The 17,684-nt window shown below is 38.0% G+C and overlaps 1 protein-coding gene and 1 long non-coding RNA gene across 3 annotated transcripts; both read right to left on the bottom strand.

Annotated features, from left to right (window-relative positions):
- Nucleotides 1-3,517: 3,517 nt before the first annotated feature.
- LOC107693834 (uncharacterized) lies at nucleotides 3,518-4,660 on the bottom strand. The gene is made up of 3 exons (XR_001634792.1): nucleotides 4,627-4,660; nucleotides 3,692-3,749; nucleotides 3,518-3,600 (listed from the first exon to the last, which is right to left on the bottom strand). It is a non-coding gene; the product is annotated as an uncharacterized LOC107693834 (long non-coding RNA).
- A 697-nt stretch (nucleotides 4,661-5,357) lies between these two features.
- Nucleotides 5,358-17,218, bottom strand: LOC107693864 (F-box/WD repeat-containing protein 2-like). Of its 2 annotated transcripts, none has more exons than XM_016493400.1 (7): nucleotides 16,789-17,218; nucleotides 15,684-16,193; nucleotides 11,621-11,815; nucleotides 11,351-11,484; nucleotides 11,139-11,225; nucleotides 7,344-7,513; nucleotides 5,358-7,061 (listed from the first exon to the last, which is right to left on the bottom strand). In XM_016493400.1, the coding sequence occupies exons 2-7, from the start codon at nucleotides 16,171-16,173 to the stop codon at nucleotides 6,770-6,772; spliced, it is 1,368 nt and encodes a 455-aa protein (XP_016348886.1). In that variant the 5' UTR covers nucleotides 16,174-16,193; nucleotides 16,789-17,218; the 3' UTR covers nucleotides 5,358-6,769. The 2 variants fall into 2 exon arrangements, with proteins under 2 accessions (XP_016348886.1, XP_016348885.1); XM_016493399.1 differs by lacking the exons at nucleotides 15,684-16,193; nucleotides 16,789-17,218 and adding exons at nucleotides 13,220-13,729; nucleotides 14,325-14,754.
- Between the last annotated feature and the right edge of the window lie 466 nt (nucleotides 17,219-17,684).

The raw sequence follows: 17,684 nt of genomic DNA, 5'->3' as shown, positions 1-17,684 counted from the left end.
CTAATACGTCTACTACTTACGCAAACGTTGATCACACTACAAACAATACAAAACTGCTATAAGAAACAGAAAAGGTTAATTCATTGTTTACCTGGGTCTCCAGTCTATGATTAGCTCACCTCACCTCTTATCTGACAAGTCTTCATGGGGCTGTCACGTGATGAACGAACGACTTGGAAAAACCCGAAGAGTCGAAACAGGTGAACTACTTGACTAATTCCAGTACAGAACCTACAGGATGTTGCGCATGCGCGACTGAACAAATCACTCCCCGAGACGACTCGTTCTTCCCGAGTCACATTAAAGATTCGTTCAAAATGAACGAATCGTTCAAGAACGACCCAACACTAGTGTAATGGCACCAGCTCTGTCAGCTTTGTCTTATTAGGCCTATCATGGGCGTTGCTAGGCCATTTTTAGGGGGGCTATAGATGAAATGATCATGTTGCCATTTTCATTTGAAAATGTAACTTTCGATATAATACATATTACAGTGCATGTGCAAAGAGGTTTGCATTCTTTGAGCTAAAGAAAGAGAGTTGTACTAGAAAAGCAAACAGTAAAATGTTGTGTTTGTAACTACAGTAAAGTGTGTGTGAGATCAGGAAGGCTTATTCAGTACTAAAATGTTATATCTAAGCAATACAGTGGAATACTGCAATAAGTTTAGTAAATCATCCCTATTAGTCATTTTTTTTATTTATATATTTATTATTTTTTTTTATTATTACCCTCATTGGGGGCTGAGCCCCCCTAAAATGAAAATCATAGAATCGCCCCTGGGCCCATGTTTTTGTTGATTTGTTTGGGGAGGGAATATGAGATGTAAATAAAGTCTCTGTTGCCTATTGTATCCTGTATCTGTCCCTCTCCCTTCCCTCCCCCTTCTGATTATCATCTCGGCTGTAAAGTTCCCATGCGGCCTAAATTATTTTTTTTTTTTACCATAAGCCAATCAGTGGCATGAAGGCAGGGCAGTGTGAATGATCCATTGTCTGTCCGTGGAGGGCTGGAGAGAGGGGAGGAGATTGGAATTGTTTGGGCCTTTAGCTCACCACCATCAACACAGATGACAGAGAGTTTCTGAATAGGTAAACGAATATAGACAAAACTCAGAGATGTTTACATATCTTCATTGCGTCAGTGTTAGTTCCTGGCCTGATCATTACAGTATTGCAAAGGAATGGGTTTGAAAGACTGCTGTTACTTTAAAACAAAGGAATGAGTAATTCAATTTAAGTAAAACAATTCTTTGAAGGAATTAGCAGTTAATATAGACAATGATTTTTTTATCAGTATATTATTCATCAATAAGATCAAGGGACTGAATAATGTTGAGCTATTTTTTAGGGTTGAACATGGTTACAGAGACTTATCTTCTCAAATTGTTCCACCACCTGTATTCTCTACGGTCTTTATCCTTCCGCTCTTTAAAGTCGACATCAGCATACCATGGTTAGATAAATGTCATCACTAGCACTAATAAATGGATGTGTAAGTCTACAGATAAACCTTCCTCACAATTCCCATTTGGGTTGTGCATTTGGAATTTAGTTTATGCTTACATTAGAGTTTTACACACACTGTGAAAGTCTAGCTGCTGTCAGCCATTCTGAGGTGAAACTGCTGGGTACATTCTGTCACTCTCAGAAAAAAAAGTGAAAATATTTTACCTTTAAGGGTGCAACAACAATCACTAGTACCCTTAAAGTGACAACTCTGTACCTTAAAGGGATAGTTCACCCCAAAATGAAAATTATGTCATTAATTACTCACCCTTATGTCGTTCTAAACCTGTAGGACCTCCGTTCGTCTTCGGAACACAAATTAAGATATTTTTGATGGATTCTGACAGCTCTCTAATCCATGTGACATCAGGGGTTCAACCGTAATTTTACGAAGCTATGAGAATACTTTTTGTACGCAAAGAAAACAAAAATAACGACTTTATTCAACAGTTCGTCTCCTCCGCGTCACTCTGGTGCCATTTTGGAGAATATCCACTGAATGTAAACAGCGTATGCTATTCTGTGTCAGCTGCGCCACGCGGATGTTTTCTACGTTGTTTACGCTTTGATTTGAACGAAAACAACGTATCTGACACAGAATAGCATTTTTGCTGTTTACGTTCAGTGGATATTCTCCAAAATGGCACCAGGGTTATGCGGAGGAGACGAATTGTTGAATGAAGTCGTTATTTTTGTTTTCTTTGCATACAAAAAGTATTCTCGTAGCTTTGGAAAATTACGGTTGAACCCCTGATGTCACATGGATTATTTTACCGATCTCCTTGCTACGTCTCTGGACCTTGGTCGTGGTAATTACATTGCTGTCTATGGGAGGGTCAGAGAGCTGTCAGAATTCATCAAAAATATCTTAATTTGTGTTCCAAAGATGAACGGAGGTCTTACGAGTTTAGAACGACATGAGGGTGAGTAATTAATGACAGAATTTTCATTTTTGGGTGAACTATCCCTTTAACTACCCCTAAAAGGCAAATGGCAGTACTATAAACGTACATATTACTAGTAATATGCACCTTTTAGGGGTAGTAAAGGTACAATATTGTCCCTTTAAGGGTACCAGTGACAAGATGTTGTGCCCCTAAAGGAAACATTTTTGCACATTTTTGTCTTGACAGTGTTGCTCAGTGGTACAGTATGTGCATGAAGGGTTAGACCATATCTTATGTACATTGTCTCCTATCTGCAAATATGCATCTGATGTTGGAGAGGGTTAAAAAGAAACAGAAACGAGTTATTAAAAAACTACAGTTACATGCAGTATTTAAGATGACGACTGCAGGGGCACGGAGACGTTTTACTTTTAAATTTGATAGGCACTGTATATGGGGAGAACAGGATTGGGAAATGATGAGCCGAACTCGAATTTAAATTACCTACATGAGCACTGCATAGAATAACCATTTTGGGTTCTTCTATGTAGTGTGAAGAACATTTTAATAATTTAAAGAACCTTGGTCAACTATAAATGAACCTTTTGTGCAATGGAAAGTTTCCACAGATGTTAAAGGTTCTTCATGGATCCCTAGAAGCCAACTGTGTACAGTGCAACATCTCAGAGCACATGCACTGACAACTATATCACAGAAATATCTTATAACGATTACAGTGATTGCCATAGTATGTGAGATCAGCTCAGTAAAAGTGGGAATATCCTGTCTGATGACATGCACACATTGAGGGGAGGAGAATAGAGAGCATGGCTGAGGGCCTAACCGCAATATCTAAATATTGACTTTACAACGTGTAATCATGTTTGGTCTGTGGACAGGGTGAAAATAAACACCAGTGTGTGTGTATGTGTGTGTGTGTTCTCTCATCCCATAATAGAAACAGTGCAGACATGCCTTTTCAATATGTTTACAGCACTCATAATTAAACATGCACAAATCATTAAAAGGAATAGAAGAGATGTATCTCAAGACTTAATGTGCTGTGTTTGCCATTGACATTTGCGATTTTAAGCATATGGAGCTCATCAGAGTGGTCCTTTGCATTGCAATTGCTTGTGGTTTCAATGCATACTGATATAAATCTTTTCATGTGGGTGGTCTTGGAAATGGGAAGACCTTCTGCACTGAAACAACAACATAAAACATTTTACTTTCATTCGAGGGGTATGCTTAGCTTTTCAATTTCATCTCTGTCGTCATATCTTCATAATTCACCCTTTGCGGTGGGTAACAGCTGTCCCTGATCCTTCCAGTGCTGGAATGTCAAACATTTCTAGAATAAAAAAAAGTAGTAAAAACAATAATTTGGCAGAATAACACAACATAACTTTTAAGTAACTTCAACATTCCCTAACAATACTGTTCTTGTAGCACAAGGTACATATCTAAAATATGGAATCTAATTAAATTAATTTATAATTTACTTCATTTCTCTAAAATAACAATACACTACTTCAAGAATAATGTCCTGACCATTAAATGTCAGCATTCAAAATTCTTTACTTACAGCTTTAAATAGTATATTAACTAGTTTTATAATCATGTCTGAATCCCTCCCCCAACAATGGATATAAATAATATTAGCCTAAATAAATAGTATAAGAAAGAAGTTTACAAGGAACCTTTTGAAGTGGATTATAAAATGTAGTTAAAATTTAATCTAACCATTTATAAAGCATTTTTTCAAGCATTTTCCTATCCTGTTTGCTCATGGACTGAAAAAAAGGTCTATTGTATGGCAAAATGGATGATTAATTGTGATGTGAATGAAAGTTTTGGGATTACGCCATAATGCTTAGCCTAAATGGCCCATTAATTCTGCCCTGGCACTGAGACTGAGAGGGAGAGACAGGGAATAAGAGAGAGACACGCCATGTTATTCTTCTGCTTTAACTCCTTCCAATGAGTTTTGGAGGGACTGAAGGGAGGAGCGCGAGGGGGAGCGTGTGGGAAGAAAAAGAGGGCGAAGAAAGGAAAAAGAAGAGAGGGAATATAAATTAGCCGAGAGACAACTGAGCAAGAAGAGGGAAAACTGAGATCAGACTGACTGTAAGGAATGTGTCAAAACGTGGGAATGACGCTAAAAGTTATACATGCTCTTAAAAGGGATAGTTCACCCAAAAATGAAAATTTGATGTTTATCTGCTTACCCCCTGGGCATCCAAGATGTAGCTGACTTTGTTTCTTCAGTAGAACACAAATGAAGATTTTTAACACAAACCGCTGCAGTCTGTCAGTCTTATAATGGAACTGAGACGCAATAAAGAAATAAGAATAACTAAATTGCACGCATGTCTCTTTGATGAGCCTTGGCGGTCTCGGTGAATCAGCAGCATCCACACTGGAACAAAGTGTTGAACTTGAAAATTGTTTATGCGCGAGTGCACTTGTAAAATGAAGGCGGATTGTATAAAATTGATTAAAAATAAATAAATAAAAAAAACATTTATTAGCAGCTGCAGTTTTATTACATCACGCGCTGGCACAGATACAGTATATTAACGCTAGGGGTCATCAATAAGGTGCAAATATGCACAATTTGATTTGACGAAAGTCACGAGACCTATTACTCTCTCGCTATCCAATCACGTTCATGGATAAAAATAAAATTAAAAAGCATGTAACGACCAGAAACGGAGGAAAATAGTTGAGTAAAAGTACCGATACATCACTTAAAATGTACTCAAGTAAAAGTACACAATTTTTAAACTACTCAAAAAAGTACGATTACTGATAAAAACTACTTAATTTCTGTAACGTGAGTATTTGTAATTCGTTACTTCACACCCCTGCTGATAAATCATATGCAACAGATCATAACTGGATATTCCACATAAGGAAAAACGGCAGATATCATGAGTCAAAAGAAAGTCAACTTCTATCATTACCTACTGTCATTTATTTTTAAGACAGCATGTTATTTTGTTATACAAACAACAGACCTGAATTTTGCTAATGATGGATGGATGGATGCCATTACTGTCTGTGAGGTTTGCATTTCAGTGAAGTAACACACGACCAGTGCATACATACATCTTAACTCCCAATGATATTTTCATTCAATCAAAATGTTACCCAGTTTCTATCCTCTGAAATGTGTGAGCAAGATGAAAAATGCATTAAACTATCAACCCAAAATACTTTGTTTTGATGGTTTTGGAAAATAAACAGTTATATTGAACTATGTTCCAGTGGGATATACAGAACTACAGAAGCAGCTATATAAAGTGACAAAGGCTGGTTAGCCCTGGATTATACAAAAATGAGATCAGTCTTTAAAAATAAAGATTAAAAATGAACATTCAATGAGATTCACAAGAAACACTTTTGTGTGATCTAGTCTGGCTAAATAGTGGTAAGACTAATTCTTTCTGTATCAATTACATTAGGTTAAAAAAAACATAAAACGTATTCTTCTGTCATTGAGGGAGGATTGGATTTCAAAATGTGCACACTGTAAATGCAAATGGTTAAGTGTTAAAACAAAGGCATATGACTAATAAACAATGAAAAATAAAAACCAAGGGTCAGTAACAACGAGAAGCTACTTCTGAATGACCTTCATACAAAAGCCATTTGATTCATTCAGATAGCATTTTATCAGAGCCTTTTCAAGACTCAGTAAAAGGACCAACACAGATGTTTGGGGCGCAAGCCAGCGCCTATAGATGCAGAGGTCTGCAAATTCAATTTCTTCAATAGGAAATCATAGATTTAAGGCAACATTTCTGTGTCCAAAGGAAAATTCTTGACGTGTAAAGAAACACAAATTTGTTGAATAGATAACACAAAAAAAAAATTACTTCATTGTCAATCTTGGTGATTGTGCTATAAAAACACGCCAACTCTACTGCTCATGCTTGCTGTGAAGCGATCTGTGCTCCGGAGGTGCCATGGCATTTCACCATGCCTCACTGGTGTGAAATCGAAAGGAGCGAAACTCTGAAGTTCAGTGGGAAATCTCTCTTAAATCTTCAACAAACAAAAACCTTGGATTGTTCACATTATGGAGAGAAACTATGGTCTGTACTGCAAATCTCCAGCTGTCTTCTTTTCTAAAGATTGTAATGTGTTGAATGCGTAGTTTGCAAGTGACTAAGAAAGAGACTGAAGCAAGAGTGAATCCCTAATGCGAATGGCAACAAAGGCGAGGAGGGGAAAACCACTTTGGTCCATGCATTATCTAACGGTAATATTTTTCAAATGGAGAGCACCCTTTTTTCTTCTTTTTATGTTTGTAAAAGTCCCGCCTGCTTTCAAAGCACAGGGCTAGTATTCACCTCCTCTGCCTTTCTACCCATTCTCTCTCCAAAGAACCAGATGAATGCTATGGTCGGGCATGCTGGTGGCAAACACCAGGCCCGCATCGTTCTTGCCGTCCAGTCCGTTGAGCCAGGAGGTGACGCCCGGTAAGAAACTAGAGCCTCGTTTGGATTTGCGGTAGGCTGGCAGTGGCCAGCGACCCACAGTGACCTCAGTCCTCAAGTCCATAACATAGAGGTGGTGGTTGTCAAAGAGCAGAGCAAAGACCTTGCCGAAACCAAGCAGAGAGAGGCTGGAGGGGTCCTGCTGTGGTTTGATGACTCTGTGAATATGAAAGAATCAGTCAATTAAAAACAAATGCCAATCTTTTAATAAAACAATATATAGTTGCACAAATCTGCTTATTTGATTTATGATCTATAAATAGTGCCAAATATTTCATAACATTTCTCCATTTTAACTTATAGATTTAAATGGAAAAATAAATATTTTTTAAAAATTAGTTTGCTCTCTAAATAAAAATATTTGAACATTCAAATAATCGTTGATTCAACAGGGTTATTGGCAGCTTGGTTAAACAATTAAGGGGCAGAAATTAATGTACCTGATGACGTCAAAACTTGCAAAGTCCCACTGGTATATGCCCAAGTCTGAACTACAGACAATGTACCGGCCGTCAAACTGTAATCGCGGCTGCAAGCAGACACTGCGGTCTTCTGACACGGATAAAGTCTTTAAGCACTTACAGTTGATCTCACAGCCTATTGGCCACACCTATGGATAAACAGAATCAGATAAATACTGTATACATATAAAGTCAGAATATCACATAACTACATCAATGCAACTAAGGGTGTTGCAAAATATTGGTTTTAACGATAACTGTGATATCTGTGATAAAAAAATAAATAAATATTGATATTATGTTAATACTACACATATGATAATATTGCAAATAATCCAGCAGCTTGGTTGACACTCAAGCACAGTATTGCACCTTAACACTGGTTTCCACCTGTCATAAAATTGAAAAAAAAAGATGACAACACTGTTTATCTACTGCTGCCGCACAAAATCATGTCGGAAAAGATCACAGGCACAAGCAAGACACTCTTCCCCCACAAGTTAGTTTGCCAGTGTGGGAGTTTTTTTGGATTCCGTAAAAGGCGGTGTGTTAATGTGCGGTCACATTAGCACAAATTATGTGGATTCCAGCAGTTGCAGATACAGAAAGTGGTTGGTAGGTGGGCCGGCTCAATTTAAAAAAACAAAAAAGATGGACTGGTCCGCATTGGAGATGGATTACAATCCGATAGCGCAAATCACTTCAGGAGGTGGCTTGAGACGCATTCCAGACACAAATGTCTGTGTAAATACATCGGGTTGTTGAACCACATTTTAATTTTGCTCCTCCAAAAGATGTGGCAGCGTGTTATATTGTCTCCAGATACCACTGTGCTACTGCAACACTCATCTCCACAAATATTACCCACCGGAGATTAACGTTTCTCTGCTTGATTTGCATATTTTACCTATTTTTGACATCAACATTTATGTCAATTGGATGTCTTTTCAACATCAATTTCCCACTGGGTTGCTTTCGGTGACGTGAACTCATTAACTTAATTTGCATATAGCGCAGGATTTGAAGATTTAACTAATCGGATGGCTAGCTGTTCACCGCTTCGCGTCGTGCCTAACAACGCCCCTTAGCCGTTATAAATTCAATGTAAACCACGGCTTCACGGGGCTTATTGCTTTTATAAAACGGTTATTCCATATATGTAGTAAGGTTTCACAAAATAAAACAGAGCAAATAAAGTGTAATGATATTAATAAAAACAGTATTTTTCCACCAAACAATGTAGTTCCTCAGAATCAGTTGTGGTTGCAACAAAGTGGTTGCCAAGCAAAAGACAAACGTAAACAAAGGTGTATGTTTGTGGAGTAATTTACAACAGCTTCGAATGTGGCTCAGCCAATCAGAATCAAGGACCGGAACTATCCGTTTTATAAATTTCTATTTACAATGGGTTTTTGTAGCATTGAGCAATGTAGCCAATCACAGACATAACTGTTAATTTCTTGAACACCTGTGATTAGGGCTGAAATGATTAGTCGACAACACTGGCAATGAAAAATTGTTGACAAATATTTTTGTTGTGGATCGAGTCGTTTGATCTCATATGACCTAATGTAAGGGCCTGCAATAACGCGGTTTGACCAGTGTGGCGCTGTAGTGCAAAATCCAAGATGTAGCTGAAAAAATCTGGACATGCCTAGAATAGTCATGATGAGTAGCAGACTACTGTGTTTTTATCATAAAATTATGTAAAATAACTGTTGCAAACTTCACCACAACAAGAATAGCAATGCACAGTGAGAGAATTGCCAGATTTACAATTACTTTTACAAATAATTGCAACCGCCTTTCAAATATATTTTGATATGAAACTTCATATATTTTTCAATTTAAACTATTAGTAATCCAAGCATTAATCTATTCAATCTAAGCAATTTGCATTGCTTAATGCACATCTATTTAGACAAATTATATTTTTTCCCATCCATTGACGTGTTTACCTCAATCATTGCCTCAATCAAAAGTGAATCCTGCATTTATATGAGGGATGAGGCATTTATATATTATACTTTTCTGCATGTACAAGAAATCAACAGATATGTCTGTGATTGGCTACATTGCTCAATGCTACAAAAATACGTTGTAAATAAAAACTTATAACACTCTCCAGAGTGCAAACACTTATGCACTGGAGAGTTTGCCAAATCTCTTTCGTCAATATCCTATTATTACAGTTTCAACCGAGGGTGCTCTTGCTTTCATTTGAGGGTGCTTTTCACTGCGTGAGAAAATGGATGTATGGTGTGAGAGCATGAGAACAGTCTCAACTGTGTGAGTCTCAAGCCAAATGCGTGAGTCAGCCCTGTCAGACAGACTATCAGATAGATAGTTGGCAGCCCTGCTTAAAAGCTATATGATATAAAATTAGCAAAGCTTTCTATCTATCTATCTGACTGGGCTGCCAATTCTCACGCATTCAGCGTGAGATTCATGAAATTGACACTGTTCTCACGCTGTCACACCACACATCCATTTCATTTTCTCACACAGTCAAAAGCACCCTCAGTTAAAACTGTAATAATAGGATTTTGGTAAAACAGATTTGGTGAAGGCTCCAGTGCATATTTGTGTTTGTGCTCTGGAAAGCATTAAAAATGTCTATTTACGTGTTTTTGTAGCATTGAGCAATGCAGCCACATGTCACAGACATATCTGTTGATTTCTTGAACACCTGTGATTGGCCATTGTGTTCAAGTTAGTCAGAATTCACTCACCTCTAAACGCCGGATTTTTTCCTGCACACTTGCGAATCCTCTCATCGTAACAAAGTGTAGACATGATGTAAATAAGAGCTTCATTGATTATAATGGAACATTGTGAGATTGCGATAAAAGTGAAGTGAGTGACAGCTTTTTTGTTAGTGATTAAATGGCTACATATAATCGATTCAGAATCTGAATGCAAGTTTTGATTTTCCCGCTGCTAACAGGACCAACGGCCACATACCCTGTACATGCAGCAAAGTTTCAGGAGTGACACATATCCCTAAACAAAACCCTCACCCATCCTGCCGTGGAAATTCTCACTCGAAGTTGAACTCAAAAGTTGGCAGTTCAGATAATCCATTGCTCACAAATATTGCAATGCAAATACTGCATAAAAAGACAAAAAAAATTAACCCATATTACCTTACCTTGATGAATGATTGATGTCTATTTTAAACAAGTTGTAGTCGTCTGGGTTTTGAATTTAAGATATTCAATAATTTCATCATAATCCAAATTTTCTCTTAGTACAGATGGCTGCTTTTATTATAAACATTCAAGGGAGCTGCTAATTGGAATTCAGACAGACAGAGCTATTGGTGTGAAGAACATAATACTACTGGCGTAATGTAACTGAAGATACTAATTAGTTAAGTAGTTATCTTTTTATGCTTTTGTTCAGTTATGGTTACAAACTCTCTATGTGCCACCCTACACTCATGTTTTGAGTGTGATTCACAGGACAAAAAAGAAAAAACTAAAAGTTAAAGATTAATTAGAACAGGATTATTTGTTAATTTTCTCTTCTTCTAATTTTCCCCCCAAAATTTCAATAGGTACTGCAATTGCATTTTTATAGTGAATTATTTTGGCAAACATAATAGCATAATGAATCTAATATTGTCACAACCCTAAATGCAACAATGAAAACGTGTGACTAGCTTTAAGACACCTTTGTGTTTAATTGTTTTAAATATCAAACTCCACAATGAACAACACTTTGAAAATATTCATGGAACTTAAGAATACTTGTACAAGTGATTTACATTACCTTTATTTCATACTTATCGACACTCAGTAGAATGTAGTCACCAGGACTGTGCATCATGGACTCCACTTGGCTTTTTTGAAGGTGCACCTAAACAAGCACAGATGCACCATATAGGTGCACAGTTAGGAAAACTGATCTCCAACTCCAAAATAAAAAAACAGCTAAATAATACATTACAATATTGCATAATAAAATCTGGCCAAGAGTGTTACCTTGGTGACCCACTCTGTGTGTCCAGTAAGAGTGTTGACACAGGTTCCTGAAGACAGGGACCAGACTTTTACAGTGAAGTCTGCTGAGCCACTGACCAGGGTGTCTAAGTCATCATTGTAGTCTATGCTGAATACTGCAACAACAGCAAATCTTTAGGACTATGCATAAGCTATGTCTTGATGTCATGACAACCATGAAGCAAAAACAACTATTAACGTTAATTTTCTTTGTGCCACTAGCAGGAAAAATGTTGAGAACTTGACACTAACCCGCCCCAGTATGTCCTCGGAATTGCTGGATTTTGGCACCAGTGCACCATTCCCAGCATGCAATGGTGTTGTCAAAAGACCCTGTCACCAGCTTCTGCTCATCAAATTTGACAGTGGCACAAGTGTGGGTCTGGATGCCGTAGACGCACTGCCCTGTGCGGACATCCCATAGTTTGGCTGACAGGTCATCAGAACCTAAGGGAAAGGGTGTCTTTGATCAGCGCACCACAAAACATGATCTTAATTTAAAACGAGTAAAATCTTAAGTCTTTTACTCATACTACTCATACAAACAGTGCTGACGTACATCAGAAAACAAAACCAGAAGTAGTAACGCTAACTATAACCATGGTGTTTCAGGGTTTGTACAACCTTTCTAAGGAAGAAAATTTATGCACTTTTCATTGACTTTCAAGCTTTTCACACAACTATTTCCAGCACTTTAAAGCTCTAAAAATGAGTACATTTAAATGTTATTTTTAATGGGATGACCAAAATATAATTTGTGGTAAACAAACACTTACATAAAAAAAAAAATACATCAAGTTACCACTATAACCAGTAGATGGCATTTCTACTTTTTGCTTTATATTTTGAAATTATAAAATCACTATTATAAAATATAAAATCATCAAGAAATCAAAATTTTTTAACGTTTTGCACATTTTTTTTGTGTATTAAGTAAGAAAAGTCACAAAGTGCCTTAAAAAAAACTTTTCTTCTGTAACTGAATCACACAAAGAGTGTTCCTTTTATAATCACTGAAGTTATCGGTCAGTTCTGCATAATACTATAGAAGAATATTGGTTCTACTAATAAGAGTAGAATATATTAATTTTCTATATAAAAATTTGATTTTGCATGTTACTGTTGTTAATAAAAGTAAATTTTGTATGCTTAGCAAACTCAAGCTCAGTGCTTTACAGTCAAATGTGTATTACCAAGAAATAAACATGTAATATTATTAGAAACTGCACTTATTAATGCAAAACAATAGTAATTGTACTATTAAATTATCTTTATTTTTAATAGCGCTGGTGCCACTGCTCTCAAATGTTAGTCTGAAGCCCTGTACCTATCATTTTTAATGACCCTGAGATGAATCCATAAGGAGCACATTAACTCATCCATTCCCACGTTGGAGACTAAAAACTGAGCTCATGTAGGGGATAAAAAAAAACAGCATTTAATATTGCGTGTAATGGAAGTAGCAACAAATCTTTTCTTTGGTATTGTGACGTACATCAGAGAGAAACAGACTATCGAAAAATAAAAAAAATGTGGCCGGGTTCTATTCATCGATAGCTGATTGGATGGAGGCAGATCTGAATGCAGGCTTGAGGTCAAATAAAAAAAAAAAAAAAAAAAAGGGTAGTGGTGGAAAGGATTTAAGAAATCTGTTGCTTCACTGGAGGATTGAGCTATAGAAACTGGATTAAAAATAATGAGCTCAATGCAGAAACATATGCATGGATGAATCATTCACAATAAGATCAAATAGATGCATTTAAAGATAGGAATTTCAAGCCAACTTTAACATCACAACAGATCTCCTTTTGATCACAAAACCAAGACAGACAACTATAAAAAGTAATGCACCTGTGCAGAGGAGCCCATCCCGGTAGTAGAGAGCATATACCCGAGCACTGTGTCCAATGAGAGAGCTCGTCTCAAAAGCATCCTCCTCCCTTAGCTGCTTCATGCGCAGTTTGGCCTTTAGATAAACACCTTTCCAGTGTGTCGCATCCTGGATGGACTCATCGATGCGCCAGCCAAGGTCTCGACACACACTCTGCCACACTTCTGTACAGGCATTGATTACTTTATTCCACTGCTTGCACACCAGACAGCAGGTGAGCAGGGTTTGGGGGTCCAGCCAGCGGAGCAGGTAGAAGGCCAGCTCTAACGGCAGCAGGCGCAGGAAATCCCGCTTCAGCAGCGCTTCCAGTCTATTGGACAGGTGTCGCAGTTGGGCGGCACCGCTCAGTGAGATGAGGTGGTCCAGCGATTGGTTGCGCTGCTGGTCACTTAGCGCCAGGAAGGTGGTGGAAACTGACTCCAGCCACCCCTCGAAAGCCGCCTTTTCCATGGGCACATGAGGGAGTCTACCTGTTGACACATAAACCGGTCAGATCAGACTAACTACACTGCATTTGAAAAGCAATGATGTGGGACAAACAGTGCCTTTTATACAGAGCAAAAACAATACTACAACAGCTACATCAAGAGCGATACAAGAAAAAAAAACACCTTCAGATTACATAATGGATGCAATCAAAGAAAACAACCACTTTCCACTGTTATGCAACCTTTGAGTAATGTTAATGTAATCTGCATTGCTTTAAACCGTATAAAAACAGAATGAAGAGGAACTAATTTATTTGAAGAACCAAAACATGACGGCAAAAGACAAGAGTGCTTCACAGACAAAAACGTTAGATCTCCATGATTACTTGGCTGACATGCTAACACAGCTTTCTGCACAGAAACTGACAAGCTGTCATGTAACTGGAATACAGCTCTCCGGTTTCCAAACACACCTGCTAAAACAAATTCACTAGCTGGAAGGCCAGAGACTTAATAAAACAATTATTTTTGGCTAACTCATTCTCAAGAACAGGACCAGTAGCTATTCAATAATATTTTTTCTTATTAAACCAAGCTTAATGGTAAAACTTAAACAGAGAAGACAAGAAACACTCACCATTTCCAGTAGAATCAGTGTGAGGAGAGCGCTAACGTTAGCTAGCCGCGCTAGCTAACAGATGTCAACGCAAATCGATATCGCTCTACAAAAGAGAAAGTTTAATTTCCGCAGCTGAGTGACAATCTGGCCTTGTCGGGTGACGATCTAATTTTAGCGACACAAAAAACTGTGAAACTCCCAGCTAGCTGCCGTTAGGCAAATCTGTAAAGTCCTGAGCTAGCATTATAACATACAACAATACGAATCTAACGGAAACGATTTGGTTCAGAAAATGCATTAGCTCTCTATTCGTTCACATTTTAACGGCTGTATTATTCTGAAACGTAATATCATACGTTAATTTAAAGTACATTTATTGTTGTTCTTTTCTGTTTGTGGAGTTAGCTAGCTAGGCTAAAACAGGGAGCCTCCGTTAGCAATGAGGAATTACAGCGACAGGAAGTTGCGGGATGAGCAATTTGACACGAGCGGGAGGAAGACGGGGGAGCGTCCGCCGCCTGTCACTTTTTCAAAACATGACATTGAATGAGTTTGCACTCCTTTAACACTGTATGCAAAATGCTGTGAGTCATTATGCATGAACCTCATATGATGTTGTAGCTTGAGCCTAAATATTTTAAATATATTTAAATTGTTTATGTGGCGCACGTCGTTTGATGGTCAACAGGGGGCACACTTTGCTAACAAAATGTGAAGTTCAGTCAAACGATCAATGGCGTGGTGGCTTTAATATATTTTTTTAGTAAACCCAAATACTCGTCGTAATTCGTATATTATATAGATTTGAGGTCGTTAAGATTTTTTAAAACGTGCTTAAAAGTAGGCCCTAGTCTCCTTATGCTGTATTGATCAAAACAACAGTAAAGACCGTAATATTGCAAAATATTATTATAAAATACCTGCTTTCGATTTTAGATTTAAAAAACGTAAATTAATCTTGACCTGACAGCTCAATTTTCAGCTAACAAATTCTTCAGTGTCAGAAATCATTCTAATTCTAAACATTTCTTACTATTATGAACGCTGGAAACAGTCGTGCTGCTTAATATTATTGTGGAAACCATGATATTTTAGGATGTTTTTTTGTATCTATCTGCACACAAAAAAAAAAAAAAAAAAAAAAAAAGGGTAGTGGTGGAAAGGATTTAAGAAATCTGTTGCTTCACTGGAGGATTGAGCTATAGAAACTGGATTAAAAATAATGAGCTCAATGCAGAAACATATGCATGGATGAATCATTCACAATAAGATCAAATAGATGCATTTAAAGATAGGAATTTCAAGCCAACTTTAACATCACAACAGATCTCCTTTTGATCACAAAACCAAGACAGACAACTATAAAAAGTAATGCACCTGTGCAGAGGAGCCCATCCCGGTAGTAGAGAGCATATACCCGAGCACTGTGTCCAATGAGAGAGCTCGTCTCAAAAGCATCCTCCTCCCTTAGCTGCTTCATGCGCAGTTTGGCCTTTAGATAAACACCTTTCCAGTGTGTCGCATCCTGGATGGACTCATCGATGCGCCAGCCAAGGTCTCGACACACACTCTGCCACACTTCTGTACAGGCATTGATTACTTTATTCCACTGCTTGCACACCAGACAGCAGGTGAGCAGGGTTTGGGGGTCCAGCCAGCGGAGCAGGTAGAAGGCCAGCTCTAACGGCAGCAGGCGCAGGAAATCCCGCTTCAGCAGCGCTTCCAGTCTATTGGACAGGTGTCGCAGTTGGGCGGCACCGCTCAGTGAGATGAGGTGGTCCAGCGATTGGTTGCGCTGCTGGTCACTTAGCGCCAGGAAGGTGGTGGAAACTGACTCCAGCCACCCCTCGAAAGCCGCCTTTTCCATGGGCACATGAGGGAGTCTACCTGTTGACACATAAACCGGTCAGATCAGACTAACTACACTGCATTTGAAAAGCAATGATGTGGGACAAACAGTGCCTTTTATACAGAGCAAAAACAATACTACAACAGCTACATCAAGAGCGATACAAGAAAAAAAAACACCTTCAGATTACATAATGGATGCAATCAAAGAAAACAACCACTTTCCACTGTTATGCAACCTTTGAGTAATGTTAATGTAATCTGCATTGCTTTAAACCGTATAAAAACAGAATGAAGAGGAACTAATTTATTTGAAGAACCAAAACATGACGGCAAAAGACAAGAGTGCTTCACAGACAAAAACGTTAGATCTCCATGATTACTTGGCTGACATGCTAACACAGCTTTCTGCACAGAAACTGACAAGCTGTCATGTAACTGGAATACAGCTCTCCGGTTTCCAAACACACCTGCTAAAACAAATTCACTAGCTGGAAGGCCAGAGACTTAATAAAACAATTATTTTTGGCTAACTCATTCTCAAGAACAGGACCAGTAGCTATTCAATAATATTTTTTCTTATTAAACCAAGCTTAATGGTAAAACTTAAACAGAGAAGACAAGAAACACTCACCATTTCCAGTAGAATCAGTGTGAGGAGAGCGCTAACGTTAGCTAGCCGCGCTAGCTAACAGATGTCAACGCAAATCGATATCGCTCTACAAAAGAGAAAGTTTAATTTCCGCAGCTGAGTGACAATCTGGCCTTGTCGGGTGACGATCTAATTTTAGCGACACAAAAAACTGTGAAACTCCCAGCTAGCTGCCGTTAGGCAAATCTGTAAAGTCCTGAGCTAGCATTATAACATACAACAATACGAATCTAACGGAAACGATTTGGTTCAGAAAATGCATTAGCTCTCTATTCGTTCACATTTTAACGGCTGTATTATTCTGAAACGTAATATCATACGTTAATTTAAAGTACATTTATTGTTGTTCTTTTCTGTTTGTGGAGTTAGCTAGCTAGGCTAAAACAGGGAGCCTCCGTTAGCAATGAGGAATTACAGCGACAGGAAGTTGCGGGATGAGCAATTTGACACGAGCGGGAGGAAGACGGGGGAGCGTCCGCCGCCTGTCACTTTTTCAAAACATGACATTGAATGAGTTTGCACTCCTTTAACACTGTATGCAAAATGCTGTGAGTCATTATGCATGAACCTCATATGATGTTGTAGCTTGAGCCTAAATATTTTAAATATATTTAAATTGTTTATGTGGCGCACGTCGTTTGATGGTCAACAGGGGGCACACTTTGCTAACAAAATGTGAAGTTCAGTCAAACGATCAATGGCGTGGTGGCTTTAATATATTTTTTTAGTAAACCCAAATACTCGTCGTAATTCGTATATTATATAGATTTGAGGTCGTTAAGATTTTTTAAAACGTGCTTAAAAGTAGGCCCTAGTCTCCTTATGCTGTATTGATCAAAACAACAGTAAAGACCGTAATATTGCAAAATATTATTATA

Source organism: Sinocyclocheilus anshuiensis, unplaced genomic scaffold, assembly GCF_001515605.1.
Source record: "Sinocyclocheilus anshuiensis isolate Anshui unplaced genomic scaffold, SAMN03320099.WGS_v1.1 scaffold1392, whole genome shotgun sequence".
In the NCBI taxonomy this organism is placed as follows: Eukaryota; Metazoa; Chordata; class Actinopteri; order Cypriniformes; family Cyprinidae; genus Sinocyclocheilus; species Sinocyclocheilus anshuiensis.
Note: the sequence above shows the minus strand (reverse complement) of the source record. Positions and strands in the feature narration are given on the sequence as shown.